We start from the raw sequence: 15,232 nt of genomic DNA on the forward strand, positions 1-15,232 counted from the left end.
GGGGCCAAGGTCCCTCAGAAGGCTCTAGGGAAGGATCTTATCCAGGGTTCTCTCCTTGCTTCTGGTAGTTTCTTGGCTTGTGGCAGCATAACTTCAGTCTTCACGTGGCATTGTCCCTGCGTGCATGTCTCTGTGTCTAAACTTCTTTTTATAAGGACATCAGTTCTGTTGGATTAGGGCCCACCCTAATGACCTCATCTTAACGTGGTCATCTGCAAAGGCCCTACTTCCTTCCAAATAAAGTCACATTCACAGCTTCTGGGGGCTAGGACTTCAACAATTTTTGTGGGGACCCAGTTCACTCTAACACGATGGCTTCTCGGTTGGTCTTTCCTAGAACCTGGTGTTAGGTGGTCTCACCCTCATTTTACAAAGGAGGAGGTCGAGGCTCAGAAAGCCTGACAGCTCGTCAGGGCCACCAACTAGTCAGAACTCCGGAGCCTCAGCCTCCAAATCCAGGCTCCTCCCTTCCCTCCGCAGCCCCTCTGTTAGCCAGGAGAGCATGGCCAGTTCCTTCCTGTCTCCACCCCAGCCCTGAGGGCAGCCCCAAGCCCTACCAGGCTCCCCACCTACCTTGGTAGCCCAGGGCTGAGCAGGCTCCTCTGAATGCCCATTTTGTGTCTGGTTCATGGGTCCCCTCCCCTCAGAATCCTGTCTTCTCCAGCCTGGTAGTATGCTTTCCTGGAACCCCAGTAACCCTGCCCTTACAGAACTTCTCGGAGGTCCTGAGTGGAGGTGTGGGGCATGGGTTGGTATTGTTTTCAAAATGAAATGATTATAGGATTTGGGTGGAAGCCAAATGCAGACTTCTGGGAATGCAGCCTGGGTCCAGGATAAGTGACCCTGCTGGAGGGTATACTCAGGAAGGGGAGCGGGGTGCAGTGGCAGGAGGCTGAGAGGCATGGAGGTCTCGCTGTGCATCGTGCCCCTGTCCTCCACTCAGGTGGAGCCCCAGCAAACTCGAAATGTCACACGAATGCTTCCAAATGCATAGATGCTAAATTCTAAAAAGAAACACATGAAGCAGGAAATATTTCAGTATTTGTAATGTGGTATGAGGGAAAGAATATAAAACAGAGTTGGGGACATGAGCTCTCATCACAGCTCTAATTGGCTGTGTGACCTGGAGGTCACCTTCCTTCTCTGGATCCTAGAGTCCCACCTTGGGAATATGTGATGGTTATCACTGCATACTTTTGAACTGGATTGCCAAGTCGTTTAAACCCTTGGGCAAGTTGTCTAAACCTCCCTGCACCTCTGTTTTAGTTTCTGTACAGTGGAAATAGCCCCTATCAGAAAGGACTGGTAGTGAGGATTGTTAATACTTGGAAAATGCCTGGAAGTGAGCCTGCCAACCAGCAGGCTCTCAGTAACTGCGAGCTGCATATTACACCAGGAGAGCAGAGGCCAGGATCCTGCTGGGGCCCCTAGCTCTGTGACCCCGTGTGTGGACACGGGTAGGGTTCTGAGGTCTGGTGGGGACGCCTGCATTGGCCAGGAGCTCAACTGCAACTGTGCCTTTCATCTTAAAGACTAAGTGAAGACTTGAGGAGGTTGACCAGGACGAGGGAGGAAAGGGAGGGGGGACAGAGAGAACAGTGTCATAAAGACACATGAAAGTTTGTTCCCTGACCCCTTGGAGATGGTCAGAAGCCCCAGGAGGGGGTCTCTGGAGGCAGAGGCCCTGAGTTGTCTCATGCCCAGGGCTGCTGTTTGAGCCTTCCTTGGGCAACTGAGCTGGCTGTGTGACAGATGCTCCATGGCCAGGTCCCCAAATGCCCACTCTGTGCCCTGCACTCCCATGAGTCCTGAGAAGGACCAGGGATGTGAAGGTGGATGGCCCCGGCAGCTCCCAGGGCCTGAGCTCATGCCTGTCATTCTCACATGAACACGTGGCTGGGGCCTCCTTGTCCACCTCACCCTCCCTCAGAGTGCCTACGCCCGCATGGGTGACATCTCCGAGTCATAGGATCCTTGCTCAGCTCTGCTGAATCAGCAGACCCTGCCTGAAGAAGAGCTCTGTGGCTCAGAACCCGGCGCCCAGCAGAGCCGTCCCTGGCTTCATTGTTCTCCCTCTCCGCGGTCAGAGGGAGCTTAGCTTTTGTATGCTGGTCTTTCCTTGCTAGTGGCCTCTCAGCCCCCAGCCCTCCCACTATACAAAGCCTTATACAGGAGGTGACCCAGCCCAGAGCCACTTTGACCCCTGGGTGACCTACATTCTAGGTGGCTTGACTCTTTTTACTGGGCAATGCTGGGACAGGATCCAAGAGGCCCATCCCTCTGGGGATGAACAGGGGAGCCCTGGAGAAGGCCCCTCTGTGTCGCCAGCTAGACTGAAAGGGTCCCCTCCCGCCCCCACCCCAACCCCAACCAGTTGGTCTTGCAGAGCTGGGTTCTGCATGGCAGGCTCCTCCAGCTGGGTAAAGCATCCTCCCTCCCCTTGCTCTCCCGAGCAAGCTACCACCGCCTTCCCCACTGAAGCGCCGTGATTTATCGTCGGCTTCTCCTCGCCAGGGCCCACGGCAGGAGGAGTTCAAACACCCGCGAGAAAAGCCACCCGCTATTGATCCCCGCGTCAGGCCTCCCTAGCGCTGGCGGGCATTCATCAAGGAGCCGCAGCGCGGGGGCTGCAACTCGCCCTTTCTTCTTCCTTTCTTCTCTCTCTCTTCTCTCTCCCAAGTCATTCCCCCAGGGCTATGCCCCCCTTGCTGAGGTCACTCAGAGAGCTCACCGAGTGCCTGCGAGCTGAGGTGGAGAGCGCCTTTGTCTGTGGCCTCTTTGCTGTAGATCCTTATCAGGGGGGTGGAGCGGGCTGCTTTGGGCCCCAGGCTTTTGAGCAAATCTTTGGAAGTAGGAGAAGTGGAGTTGGAACTCAGAACAAGTGGAGAAAGCCCTCTGAAGCAGAGACTAGTTGGAGTGCCCATATTTCTGTAGACCCGAGGCTTGTAACTAGAAAGAGTTTGCTAACCAAATGGGCCGAGAGAGCCTTGAAATTAGCATCTGAAAACCCCGGCGTTGGCCTGGAGGCCTCCCATGCAGTCTGGTGAATAGATGCTTGAAAACAATTTGTTTTCCTAATTACGTAAATCTAGTGGAGTATTTATCTTTTTTTTTTTTTTTTTTTTTTTTTTTTTTGGCTTACCTGGGGAAAGTCTAAAACCTGTGGTCTCCAGCCAGAGGAGCGTATATTAATTCTCTTCTCCAGCCCCACTCTATGACTTCCCAGAGTGGGTCCCTGGAAGAACAGGGAGATGGGGTAGGGAGACTGGCAGGTTGTCTTATTAAAGTTTCCTGAGCAGTGCCACCAGGTCTGTGTCCCTCTGGTGCAAACCTCTGCTCAATTCCAGTCCAAATTCTGGCTCAACCTACCAAAGTGGTTTTGCTGAACTCAGCTTCTGGGGCTGGCCACATGGTACCAACATATACAGGATATTTCAAAAATGAATTTGGAAGTCCCAAACATGCGGGTCTTTGGTGGCTCAGAAAGCACTAAGGATCAGATTAGAATAGTGAACTGTCATTGCACAGAATGGGGAAGGGGGTGTGTTCTGGTTATTTCAGATAGTGGCTCTTTGGATTCTGGATAATGGAGGTCCAAGCGCTGACACTGTGTAAAACCAGATTAACGGTAGAAACCAGATCTTAGGTACATCCTAAGTGTTCTCTTGGAACACTTGAGCCATATTGTCCCACCCCATCTGTTTTCTGGGTGTCACTTGCTGAGCAGTGGGCTTTAGAGTAGGTCAGTCATCTGGAGGATCTGCAGTGGGGAGATGGGCGAGTCTTCACTGGACCCCTGCCTGCGGTGCTGCTTGGGAGGGCAGGGCCCCAATGGATGTCTCAGTGAGTAAATGACTGTCCCCAAAGAAGCCTTACAAGGAGATAAGATGGAGGTGAGAAGGAGCAGAGCCTGGACTTTGTGCAAAGCTGAAGGGAAGTCCTTCGAAGCCCTGGCTGCCCTGGGGTTGGCCTGCCAGTAAGGGGATACCAATTAATTTCCCTTGCAGGAAGCTAGTTCATGTCCACAAGGCGCAAGTTATGAAGTACGAATTAATCCATTTAACCAGCTCCTTGGAGGGAAAGCCCATGACAACTGCATTTCCAAATGCCATCCTGAAAGTGATATTTCAAGTGGCAGTGGGTGGGATTAGAGCCTGCTAAGGATTTATGTCAAACGAGGAGCAAGAACATAATTTCTAGATAAGTGATTTGTCTCAGCCACTTCCAGGGCCGGCAGGAAGGTTTAGGGGCCAGCCAGAGGCTGAGGCTGAGAAGAGGGGATGGAGTCAGGAGATGCCACCTCAAAGGCCAGTGAACCTGGTCAGCTCCCAGTGTTGGCCAGGGCAGCAGGGCACAGCAGTGCAATACAGAGGACATTTTAAAGACAGTCAATGGCTGCCCTTCTTTGGGGGATGAACGATGGGGCCTCACTTACCTTCCTAATTGGGGCAGTTAGGTCACCATATAAGCAACTTTCAGGACAGGTGGGTGGGACTGGGGGAGGGAACTATAAAATGCAGTTTCTCCCGAGGGGGGAATGATGACAGGGAGTGCCCACGAAAAAGGGAGGGGCGAAAATCTCTGGAGGTGAGACAGCAGGTGGGCTTCCAGGGGTGTCTGAGGGGCACAGGGGTGGGGGGTGAGCAAGCGCTCAAAGGCCGGAGCCCTTGCGACAGACTGGCTGGAAGGAAAAGGCCTCGGCCACCACAGGATGCAATGTCAGGAAGGCAGCAGCTCCCGGGGCGGGGCAGGGCCGCGCGCAGCCGCCCCCGGCTTCCCTCCTGCCGCCAGCTCCTGGTCACAGGAACTCCCCTAAGTCGGGGAGCCGGAGCGTACGTGCGCGTGTTCACCCTGTCCTGGGCCCCTCGCTCGGGGAATCCCGGGGGTGTCAGGGCACCCAGGGTCAGGGAAGTAAGATGCCGGGCCGCCTACCTTCTCCACCCCGTAGCCCGTTCCGAAAATCCTTTAAACCGAGATTTAATCTGGATTCCCAGCCCCGCCCTTCCATCCCCTCCCCCACCCCGGCCGAGGCCCCCTCCAGTTCAGCTCCCTCCTCCACCCCCTCCCCGCCGTGGACCCTCATTAGCATGGCACTTGGGAGGATTCGCTGGGGGGCGGGAGACACCCGAAGTCATCCACCGCCTGCGCCTTCCCGGCGGCCTCCTCGGGCGACAGCGCTCCTGGAGCCCCACTCGCACAAGTGTTGCTTCCAATTAATTGCCTAGGTGGGGGAAGGAAAGGGGCCTGGTCGCCGCCCCCGCCCGCAGGCTGGAGCGCTGCTCGTCGGGTCGTGCGTTCGCTCGACAGCGGCGTGCACCAGCACCACCCCTGCGTGCAAGTTTGAAATGTGAGCTGCCTCCGATTCATACTCGCTCGCGCTCCCTCGCAGCGAAGTGGCTGGGCTGACGGTCTGCGCGCGCGAGTGAGTGCGGGCGGCGGGCTGGGGGGCGGGGGTGCGGACGGCGAGGCTCGCGGGGCGGGGAGGGCGCGCGCGAGCCGGGGCTCCCTGGAGACGCCAAGGCAGGTCTGCTCGCCTTTCATCTTCCTCCGGTCTCCTCCTCCTCCTCCCTCCCCTCCCCCCGCCTTGGCTGGCCTGGCCTGCCCCGGAGCCCCCAGCCCCACGCGGGCACACGCAGGGTGGGTGGTCACGCCCGCAGGGTCCGCGAGCTCGGCGCAGAGCGCGGGCCGTGGGAAGTTTCTCCGGCGCGCCCCGTGCGCCCCCGCCCCCCGCGCGCCCCCGGCCCATCCCCGTCCCTGGAGGGCTGTCGCTTGCGCCCGGGCGCGCGGCTGGCTGCCTCCTCGGCGGCGGCGGCGGCGGCGGCGGCCCCATTAGCGGAGCCTCCGCCTGTGATTGGCTTCGCCCGGGAAGCTGGAGACGGGCGATGAATAATTGATGTGTGCGGTGCGGTAGCCGGACGGCGGCGGCGGTGGCGGGCAGCAGCGAGCGGGAGCGCGGGAGCCGGAGCGCCCTCGGAGCGGGCAGCGCGGAGCGAGCGGGCGCCGGACCCGCCCGGGCCCCCGCGCCGCCGCCGCCGCCGCCCGGGCGCGGAGCGGGGATGCAGGCGGCGCCCGCTGCCTGCGCGCAGCCTTTGTTCGGCGCCGGCTGAATCCTACCCGGAGTCGCTCGCCGCGGCCGCCGCCGGCTGGGCCCCAAGCGCCTGCGGGCGCCAGGGCGGGACCGCGACCGGTGCAACTTCTAGGTAAGTGCGGGGCCGGAGGGGTCGGCGCCTGGGCGCCACGGGCCGGGCCCTGGGCTCCCTCCGGGCGCGGGGGTGAGTGTGCGTGCCTGTGTGTGACAGAGGAGGGCCGGTGCATTGTGGGTAGCGCCGTGTGCTGCATGGTGTCAGCCCCAGGCTTGGCGGCGAGAGTGGCACCGGCGTGCACCGGACCGGTTTTGTGTGCCCACAGACGGGGCCTTCATTTCTCTTTGGGGCCAGGGGACAGAGTGCGCCCCCACCAGCTCCCTGAAGGTGAAGTGTTGGCTCTCCAGCAGACATTTTACGAGGCTCTGTGCTCAGTCGGCTCCTGCTGCAAAAATAAGAATCGGCCAGGATGCCTTCGGAGGCAGTGCCTGAGGGTCCTCGACTTCAAGCTGCTCCTTTGTCAGAATGCAGCCCTGAGGCTGCCAGCGCCTAGAGACCCCACGGGCACTGGTGATGCCACCATTGCGGCAGGGTGCCCTTCGCAAAGGTGGTGGGTGCAGAATAGACTTCTGAGAAGTGTTTGCTGGCAAACTGGCTGGAGGAGAGAGGTGGATTTGCACCAGAGGGCAGGAAGCAGCCTTTCAGGAGGTGCCTGGCTGTGAGGACCTTGTACAAGACCTTGGAGAGAGGGCCCCTTGATAGGGGCTAAGAGGCGGCTGACTGGGGTTCTGAGCATGTGGTTTTGGTATTGGTGTCTTAGAAGCCAAGCCATGGTGCCGTGGGCACCAGATAGGTACCAGTTCCTGGGTCCAGAAGCCCTCTAGGGGGAAACTAGGAGAGGTCAGCTGGCACTTCTTTAGACGGGCTTCAGGAGACTATCATTCCTATAGTGGGGACCCAGGCCCTTTGCCCTTGACCATCAGGCGAGACTGCCAGATGAGTGCTGAGCAGGGCTGATGGCTCTTCCAGCAGGAAGGCTTTGTGTGGCAGGTGGCATGGAGTTGGTGCCAGTGTGCTTCTCATTGGCCCATCCTTGAGAGTGGCCACAGAAATCGGGCTGAGAAATCAGACTGAGGAGTGAGTTGGGGTGAAAAGGCCGTGCCATCCTGAAATCAGGGTGACCCCAGATGTGACATGGGGGCTCTGGCTTCCCCAGTTATGGGGCTCTGGACCTGAAGCTTATCTCCCGTCCGCTATGGAGGAAAGGCCCTGTCCCAGGGATTGGACAGAGGGGTGAGTCTTGGGGTCCACGTGGCTCCTAACAATCCTGTTCCCCTTTTTTGTGTGTAAGCCAGGCAGTGACTACCCTCCAACTAGCTGGATTCAAGTCCCCTCTTGAGCTATTTTTACCCTGAACTTCCTTAGTGAGAAACCACCAAACGGCGGTGCTTTGGTGAGAATCTAGGTCTTTACCGGAAGCACAGCCTGCACAGAGTTTACACCTCGCTTCATAAGACTGCCTCCACTGCCCTACACAGCCCTCCCCTGGCTCACAGCCCTTGCGTCTCTCTCATGCTTCTTGGTTCCCATCACAGCCTGTGTGCTCAGGGACTTGTGAGCCCCAGTTTCAGATGGGAAAACTGATGTGCCCGAGATCATCCAGTTGGGGATGTAGGAGGCCAGGCTTGGCTCCAACAGGAGCAAGACCTTGACTGCCAGTGGGCTCCCTGAAAGCAGGGACCACGTATTTCTCATCACTGTATGCCCCAGTGCCAACTGTGGTGCCTAGCGGATGGTGGGTGCCCAGTGGCTGCTGAATGATGATGGCACGAGTGGAAGGCTGGTTGGTTGTGTTTTCCCCATTGGAGTGAGGGGGGCAGAGGAATTGAAAGAGCACTTCCAGATCTCAGTCTGCATTTGTTGAGCACCCAGTCCATGCAGTCCCTGGGAACTCTGAGATGAGTCCCTAGTCTGGAGTCAGGCAGCTAGAGGGAGAATGGTGCTTCCACAGAGGTTCTGTGGAAGTCCCCCCTGGGGCTTCCTGAATGTTGCCCCAGGGAGTAACGAGTGATTGAGCTGGGTCTAAGATGGCGCCATTCAGTACAGTAGCCACTGGCCACATGTGGCTGTTTGTGAATTTAAATTAATTAAAGGGATGAGTTCCGCTTATCCTTGGCACTAACCACACTTCAAGCGCTCAGTAGCCACCAAAGACTGGTAGCTGCCTTGTTGGGCAACTCAGACTCTAGAACATGTCCACCACAACGGGAAGCTCCATGGACGACAGACAGCGCTGGCCAGGAGGCTCAACTTAAGACGGAGGAGCAGTGAGGACACCAGCTCAGAGCCCATGAGTTTAACAGTGTAGGCGGGTCTGTTAGATAAAGAGACCTCCTGTTTCCCTAGCATTTGTTTTGTGGCAGCCTCCTGCGGGGAAGGAGTAGGCCAGCCAGGCGTTCCCATTTAACACGGGAGCAAACTGAGGTTCACTTTTGCCCAAGATCATCCAGCAAGAGGGTGGCATGAGTCCCAGGTCTCCAACCCCTCGGCCAGCACTCTGTCATCCAGCAGAGGTCAGCCAGGGGGCACGAGTGGGCAGCAGTCCCAGGAGCAGCCTCAGACCTCCCTGAGGGACAGTCTTGGTGCCGGTAGGCGTCAGTCCCTGTGAAGTCATCCATCGATCGGGCGGGAGCGCCAGCTCAGCCTCGGGTCCTCAGGAACAGAGAGTTCTGTGCTGGCAGAGCTGGAAGGAGCGGGCGCGAGGCTCTCTGGGCAAGGGAGGTGTTTACCTTGAGCGATGCGGCATGGGTCCCTCGGGAGAGGCTGGCTCCTCCGCGGGGAAGGAACTCCTCAGTGGGGCCTGTGGCTGGGATCCTTGGCACCACCTCAGAGAGAGGGGTACAGGCCCGAGCCCAGTGGGGAGAAGGATTTCGGGACCTTTGACTGGTACAGAGTGCACCTCACCCTTGCTCTTGCCCCGCCACACCATGTCACGGAGCATCTGCTGGGCCTCACTCGCCCTCCTTCCCCAAGCCTCGGCTGCGGGAGGAAACTCTCCCAGGGCCTGGCAGAGCAGCAGCTGCCTCACGAGGGAGCCTGCTCAGGGAAAAACAAGGCCCCCACCCTCAAAGCACTTGCAGCTTCCCAGGGAGCTCCCTGGCCAGACACCACAGGCAGGGAAGGAAGGCCAGCCCACTGGCCGGAGGGCCAAAGGGACTTCCTGCCCCAAGGTCACATGGCAGGAGAGTCCGGGGATGGGACCAGTGCCCTCTCCCGGCCCACTGCAAATCCCAGTCTCCCAGTGCGAACGTGTGGTTTATGATTTCATTGTGCCTGCTGCCTGGTTTCCTGCTCCAGCCCTGAGGTGAGAGTTAGCTTCCCGTGGCCTTGTTCCTGGGTCCTGAGGTGCCCGCTCCCCCAGCAGCAGGCCTCTGCCGCCTCCAGCTCCCATGGCCCTGACCTGACTGAAGTGGGAGGTCTGAAAATGCGGTGGCTTTCTGCAGGAATCCCCGCACACCGGAAAGAGGGGTCCTCAAGGCCCATCAGGGCAGCGTAGGGATGCGAGGACCTTTGGCGACACTCCCAGGTTTCCAGTCCTCCAGAGGGAGAAAATGGTCAGGGGCGGGGCACCGACGAGGCCTTTCCTATTAACGAGGAGGTTAATAGGAACTTGAGGAGAGGTTGAGCGAGGCTGCTGCAACACCTTCCAGGACTCATAGTGAGTCCCTCGGGGGAGGCCCACAGTGTCCTTGTTCCCCAAGATCTGCTGGGCTGTGTGCCCTTTCAAACTGATGCACAGAGCTGGGAGCTGCCCCCATCACCTAGAGTACTGGGTGAGGACCCCTGGGTGGGCCGGCCAGGCAGTCTGCTGCCCCCCTGCCTGGCCAGGCTCAGGAAGTATGACCCTTTTCCTCCCTCTCGGTAGCCCCAGCCATGGCCCTGACTTCTCCTTAGAGCCATCCTGGGGCTTCTCCAAGCCCCAGAGACCCTGCTGGGTTCCCCAACTGCTCCCCCCGCCCCCCCAGCCCCGTAGTGTGAGGCCAGGTGTTACAAGTGCCTGACCTGGGGCAGTGGGGCTGCTTTGTGTGTATTGGGTGAACGGAGAACAGGGGATTTAGCCAGGACACTCACGTTTTCTGAGACTGAGGCTCCCAAACCACCCTGAGAGTTGTTGGGTCTGAGGGGAGGCCCGGCCCCTGTGATTTGGCTTGTAAAGCTCCCCAGATAATTCTGATGCTGTTGGTAGAATCATGGCTCCCAACGCCTAGCCCTGAAGCGATATTATCTATAGTCTGGTGCCAAATTAGTGTGTGACCTTTGACAAGTCACTTCCCCTCTGGGGGCCTGAGTGTCTCATCTCTGCCTCATCTTTGTCTCATCTCTAAAAGGTAGACTCCACTCCAGGGTCTCAATACCAGTCCTGTGCCAGAGAGGTGGGGAGAGAGGAAAGTGAGAAAGAAGCTTGGGCCATGTCTTTGGGTGCCACCACCCACATCGGGGGGTGCAGTGGGAAATATTAGGGTGCAGCATGGCAAGAGAGAATTAAATGAACAGAGGCCTATGCTCTACACCCTCCCTAAGAGCTGTAGAAGGAAGAGGGGAAAATGGTGACTTTAGGGCTGGAGCGACCTGAAACACTTCCCAGGTGGAGCTTGATTTTGGAAATGAGCAGGATGAGAAAGGACTGTTGGGTGGGAGGACTAGGAGCTGCAAAGGCTTGGAAACCAGGAGAGGTATGGCGCTTGAAGAGAAAGGAGGATGTCCCTCCAGGTGACATGGGGGAGGTTAATAGGAACTTGAGGACAGGTTGAGCAAGGCTGCTGCAACACCTTCAGGGCAGTGGGGAGCCATCAAAGGCTTTGGAGCCTCAGAGGCACTGGGACTCCTCCTGCTTCTAGGAGCAAGGCTGTTGCTGAGTAGCAGGCAGGAATCGGGCATGGAAGTTGGGAGTAGTGCGAGGTCGGCGTCCTGCTGTGGGAATGTCCCTGCCCCTGCTGACGCAATGGAAAGCCTCGTCTTGTTTCAGGGTTCCTGTTTTGTGGTTGCCCGTGGTGGGGGGCAAGGGCAGCCAGCTCTGCCTTCTGAGGAGCTCCGGGAACTGGATGGAGCTTATCCAGACCTCCCCACAGCAGCCTTCTGCTCTCCTGGAAAAGAGAGGCTGTCCTGTTTGTGGAGTCTCTCCCTAGTCCCTCTGGGGATTCTAGCCAGGCCCAGGAGACTTTGAATCAATGTGTGCATTTCCCTGGGGCTGGGACTGGAGTGGATGGGTGCCAGCGGGTAGCCTCTGGGCTTGCAGAGTTGGTCTCCCACCCTCCCAGGGCTCCAATATTGAATCCCTGCTCCCTGGGTCAGAGCCTGAGACACTAGTGATTTACCAGCTCCCTGTCTGCCTCCCAAGAGCTTGTGATCTGATGGCAGCTTCATTGTGCGCAGATGATTTAGCAAGGTCTGGTTCAACCCCTGTGTGTGGGAGGCAGGACTGTGAAAAAACGGGGGGCATGTTTCAGAGAGGAAGGAAAAAGGAAGCCCAAGGAGCCCTTTTTCCTGCCTCTCACTTCTGCTGCTTCCAGGCCCAGCTCTAATGCCATGGCCCTGAAAGCTTTCCCTGGTTCCCCACACCCAGTGCCCAGGGCCACTGCCTCCTTGTGGTCCTTAGCTCCTGTGCACATCCAGGACCCAGTGGCATACATCAGTAGCTTCCTGTCATCCCTTGCCCACCTGGGTGTCAGCCCACTACACTGAGTTGAGGGACAGGCGGTCCGTGACTTGCATCCACGCTGGGTGCTGCGTAAATATCTGTCAAATGGCCAGCCCAGAGCATAGGGACATGGCAGCCCTGGTCACCCAAGCAGGAATTGAGAGGCTCGAGGTCTTGGCCCAGCTCTGGCTCCCTAAGTTGTCTGTGTGACATGAGGGGTGCCTGCCTTTCTTGGGGTCCCTGCTTGTAAGGAGCAGCGTGGGATTTACTGTGCTGACCAGTATAGCAGCCACACGTATATTTAAATGTACATTAGTAAAATTAAATTAAGTTTTCAGTTCCTCAGTCACAATAGTCACATTTCAAGCTCTCAGTAGCCCCATGGGGCTAGTGGCTACCGGGTTGGACAGTGCAGCAGTGGAACGTTCCCATGGTGGTAGAAAGGTCTGTTGGCAGTGCTGTGCCTGAAGTGGTCACTCTGTAGCCCGTGGGCCTACCCTGTTGGCAGCTTTGGTGACTGCTCCTCTCCCCCTCGATGCATGGGGGACCTCCCTGCCCAACCCCCTGGGGCTCTTAAAATGGGGCCACCCAGTGTCCTTCCCAAGACAGTGTCAGAAAGTAATTATGAAACCCACATCTGTCATTTATGAGTAAGTCACCAAGGTTCTCTGAGCCTCTGTTTCCTGATCAGTGCAGTAGAGCTACCTGTCACTGCCTGGCAGGGTTGCGGTAGGGAGTAAATGAGATGGGGCTGAAAGGCGCTTAGGTCGGTGTCTGGTCCATAGTAACCTCTCAGTAGCTGGCAGCTTTCATCACCCTTCAGGTGGATTCATCCCCTCGCAGCATGGGCTTAGTTCCAAAACCAGCTGGGCGTTTGGTTCCCATTGAGTTCCTGAGCCCGAGAGGTTGGGTTCTCTCCACCCAGCTCCACCACCAGCCCCCTTCTGTCTGAGCCTTGGTTTTCTCATCTGTACAGTACTCCTGCCTGTCCTTGCCCTGTGTTGCAGCTGGAGACCTTGCTGTGCCCTGTGGAGGGTGGTGCCATCTGGGGGCTTATCCCTGCCTCTGGTGTGGCCACTGTAACAGGAGAGCCTGAGAAGGTCAGGGGACAGAGGTGCACAAGTGTGCTTGCCACTTGTCTGTCCCAGAGAGAAGCTGCAGGGCTGTCCCTCCTGCAGCCATCGGGGAGGTCCCAGCGTGTGTCAGCTCTGGAGGAAGTGAGCGTGGCCGGCACCCATGCGCCCACTTTCATTTCCTTCTTGGGGAATGAGTGATGAGACTCTGCACCCTGGACTTCTGAAGCCTGCCAGTGATTTGCACAAGGACTTTTTCCTTGAGGTCCACGTATAGTTTGTCAGCGTCTGTGAGCCCCTGTGTTTCTGGGCAGAGGGTCTGTGAGTCGAGCCACGTCGAGGTGGCCCTTAGGGTCCAGCCGGGGTGGGCTCTCAGAATAAGGACTGTGAGTCCAGCCATGGCTTCCAGGTGCCCCAAGGGTGCCTGGAGAACCGCTCACTGAGAGGAAATTCTGGGAGCTAGGGAAGGATCCCAGGAGCCAACACACCGCTTCCTGTCAAACCCTAGGCCCTGACACCCGCGGTGTCCTTGGTGTCAGGATGGGTACTGGGAGACAGAGCAGCCTTCAGGAGCAAGGCCGGAAGACCGTACTGGGGAACAGACCACGTGCAGGGAGAAGGCACAGGCAGCTGGGGGGCCAAAAGGGGCTTGCTGGGGACTTGCGGCCATCGGAGAGATCGAGGAGGTGAAGACTGGGCACTGAACTGAAGTGGGAGGTTTCCAGGTGGGGTTGCCCTCACCCCACAAAGGTCCCCTCCCGAGCTTGCTCTCAGCATCTGTCCCCTTCCTCTCCTGTCTTCTCCACACACCAGGACTTCTCACTCTGTCTAAGCCTCAGTTTCCTCATCTGTAGAACTGGAGACTAGTACTCATCCCCTAGGGCTGTGGGAGGATTAAAGAGCTCATTCCAGCCAGCACCTTGAGCACAGTGCTGGGATCTCATCGCCCCTGAGTAAACATGAGCTGCCCTTGCTGCTCTGCATGGTTCTCCTCGTGTTTGTGGGAGGCGTGTTCCTCTGGGTCACTTGTCCTCCTGCTCCCCAGCTTCGGGGTCTCTTAATTGTCCATTGCATCCCAGCCTATCCAGACACGCTCCCAACCCCTCCCCCCATGCATCTGTTGGGGGTACCTTTTCTCCAGCTTGAGCCCTGAACTGGTGGAACATGCAGAATGCCCATCTTCCCCAAGAGCCTGAGACATCTTGGAGCAAACAGTCCCCCTGCCTCCCGCCAGGGCCCCAGGGCTCTTGGCCAGAAGCTCAGGGCTCACTCAGTGTTTGCAGAGCAAAGGCTTGTGTCTTCCCTGCAGAGAGTGGGGGAAAGCTTGGGTAACCCACAGGTATGTCTTCATTTGATTTGCCAACAATAGGCTCAGAAAGTTACTGGGCAGTCCCAGCATGCCCTGGAAAAAGGACAGAAACCATTGTCCCAGGATGTCAGGGCAGCAGCACCTAAAACAGAGAAACGCCCCACCCCCACCTTACTAGAACCATGGCAGCCTCGACCATTAGGTCCTTAGTGGCTTCCAGGAGGCCACTCGGGCAGTGGGTCTCCCAGGAGCAGCATCAGGACAGGCGGGGAGCAAGAGCCGAGCGCTTGGCTTCCACTGTAAGCTCAGGCTCTGGCTCCTTCTGTCCAGGCCAGCTTTGGCCCTTGAAATGGAGGTAGGTCCTCCACCCTCCCTGAACCCTGCTCTTCCTTTGACTGCTGCTGCCCAGGGGCACCCATAGACAGCAGGTGGGCCTCAGGAGGCAGGCTCCTGCAGGCCCGTGTACCCACCCGGCCTAGAATTAAGTCTTCCCAGCATCAGGCTGATCAGGGGCCCATAATCCTGTCAGAGCTTTGCATGGTGTTGTACCTTCTCAGAGAAATACATTTAGTGACCTGGATAAGATCTTTCTCCTCAGGTGACATTCTTTGGGATGGAGATTTCTCCTCTGGGGTTTCTTCCCAGGTGTGGCTTTCCTGGTCGTCCCCTCCTCTCTCCCAGGAGTGTGTAGTCCACCACACCCTCATCTTGGTACCCCCTGGACTCTTACCTAAATAGAAACCAGCCTCTGAAATGACCTGGCCCAGACTCACTTCCCTGGACACCTCCCCGGTCTTGGGCACCTGCTACCTGAAGCCTTGCTTTCGTCCCACCCAAGTGATCTTGTGCTTGAGATGTCCTTCTGCCACCTAGCAGCATACTCAGTTACCACTTCTGCAAAACGGAGACACCCTCACCCACAGGCCTGTTATAGCAACAGGATTCACTGCGTAGGCTGCCCACCGAGTGTGTGAGTGTGTGCAGGCATCTGCTGGGGACCCTGGATGCACGGCCCCCCGCCCGTGCCCTTACTAACACATACACCTGCGACCCTTACCAGGTACGCTGC

The 15,232-nt window shown here is 57.7% G+C and overlaps 1 protein-coding gene across 13 annotated transcripts in view; it reads left to right on the forward strand.

The window, feature by feature from the left end:
• Positions 1-15,232, forward strand: part of LOC105465958 (zinc finger MIZ-type containing 1) — a 241,533-nt gene that overhangs the window by 167,423 nt on the left and 58,878 nt on the right. Inside the window, exon 1 of one of the 13 annotated variants that reach the window (XM_011714628.3) lies at positions 5,171-5,422. The exons of 9 other annotated variants lie outside the window; for them this stretch is intronic. Coding sequence is in view for 1 of the 4 variants with exons in the window: in XM_011714626.3 (XP_011712928.1) it covers positions 6,338-6,470 (133 nt within the window). In the remaining 3 variants the exon portion in view is untranslated. Of the gene's footprint in view, positions 1-5,170; positions 5,423-5,484; positions 5,525-5,977; positions 6,201-6,322; positions 6,471-15,232 lie in introns of those variants that run through there. 3 more of the 13 variants (XM_071069794.1, XM_071069793.1, XM_011714626.3) reach the window with 3 other exon arrangements.

The sequence above is a fragment of the Macaca nemestrina genome, chromosome 9 (assembly GCF_043159975.1).
Source record: "Macaca nemestrina isolate mMacNem1 chromosome 9, mMacNem.hap1, whole genome shotgun sequence".
Classification (NCBI taxonomy): domain Eukaryota; kingdom Metazoa; phylum Chordata; class Mammalia; order Primates; family Cercopithecidae; genus Macaca; species Macaca nemestrina.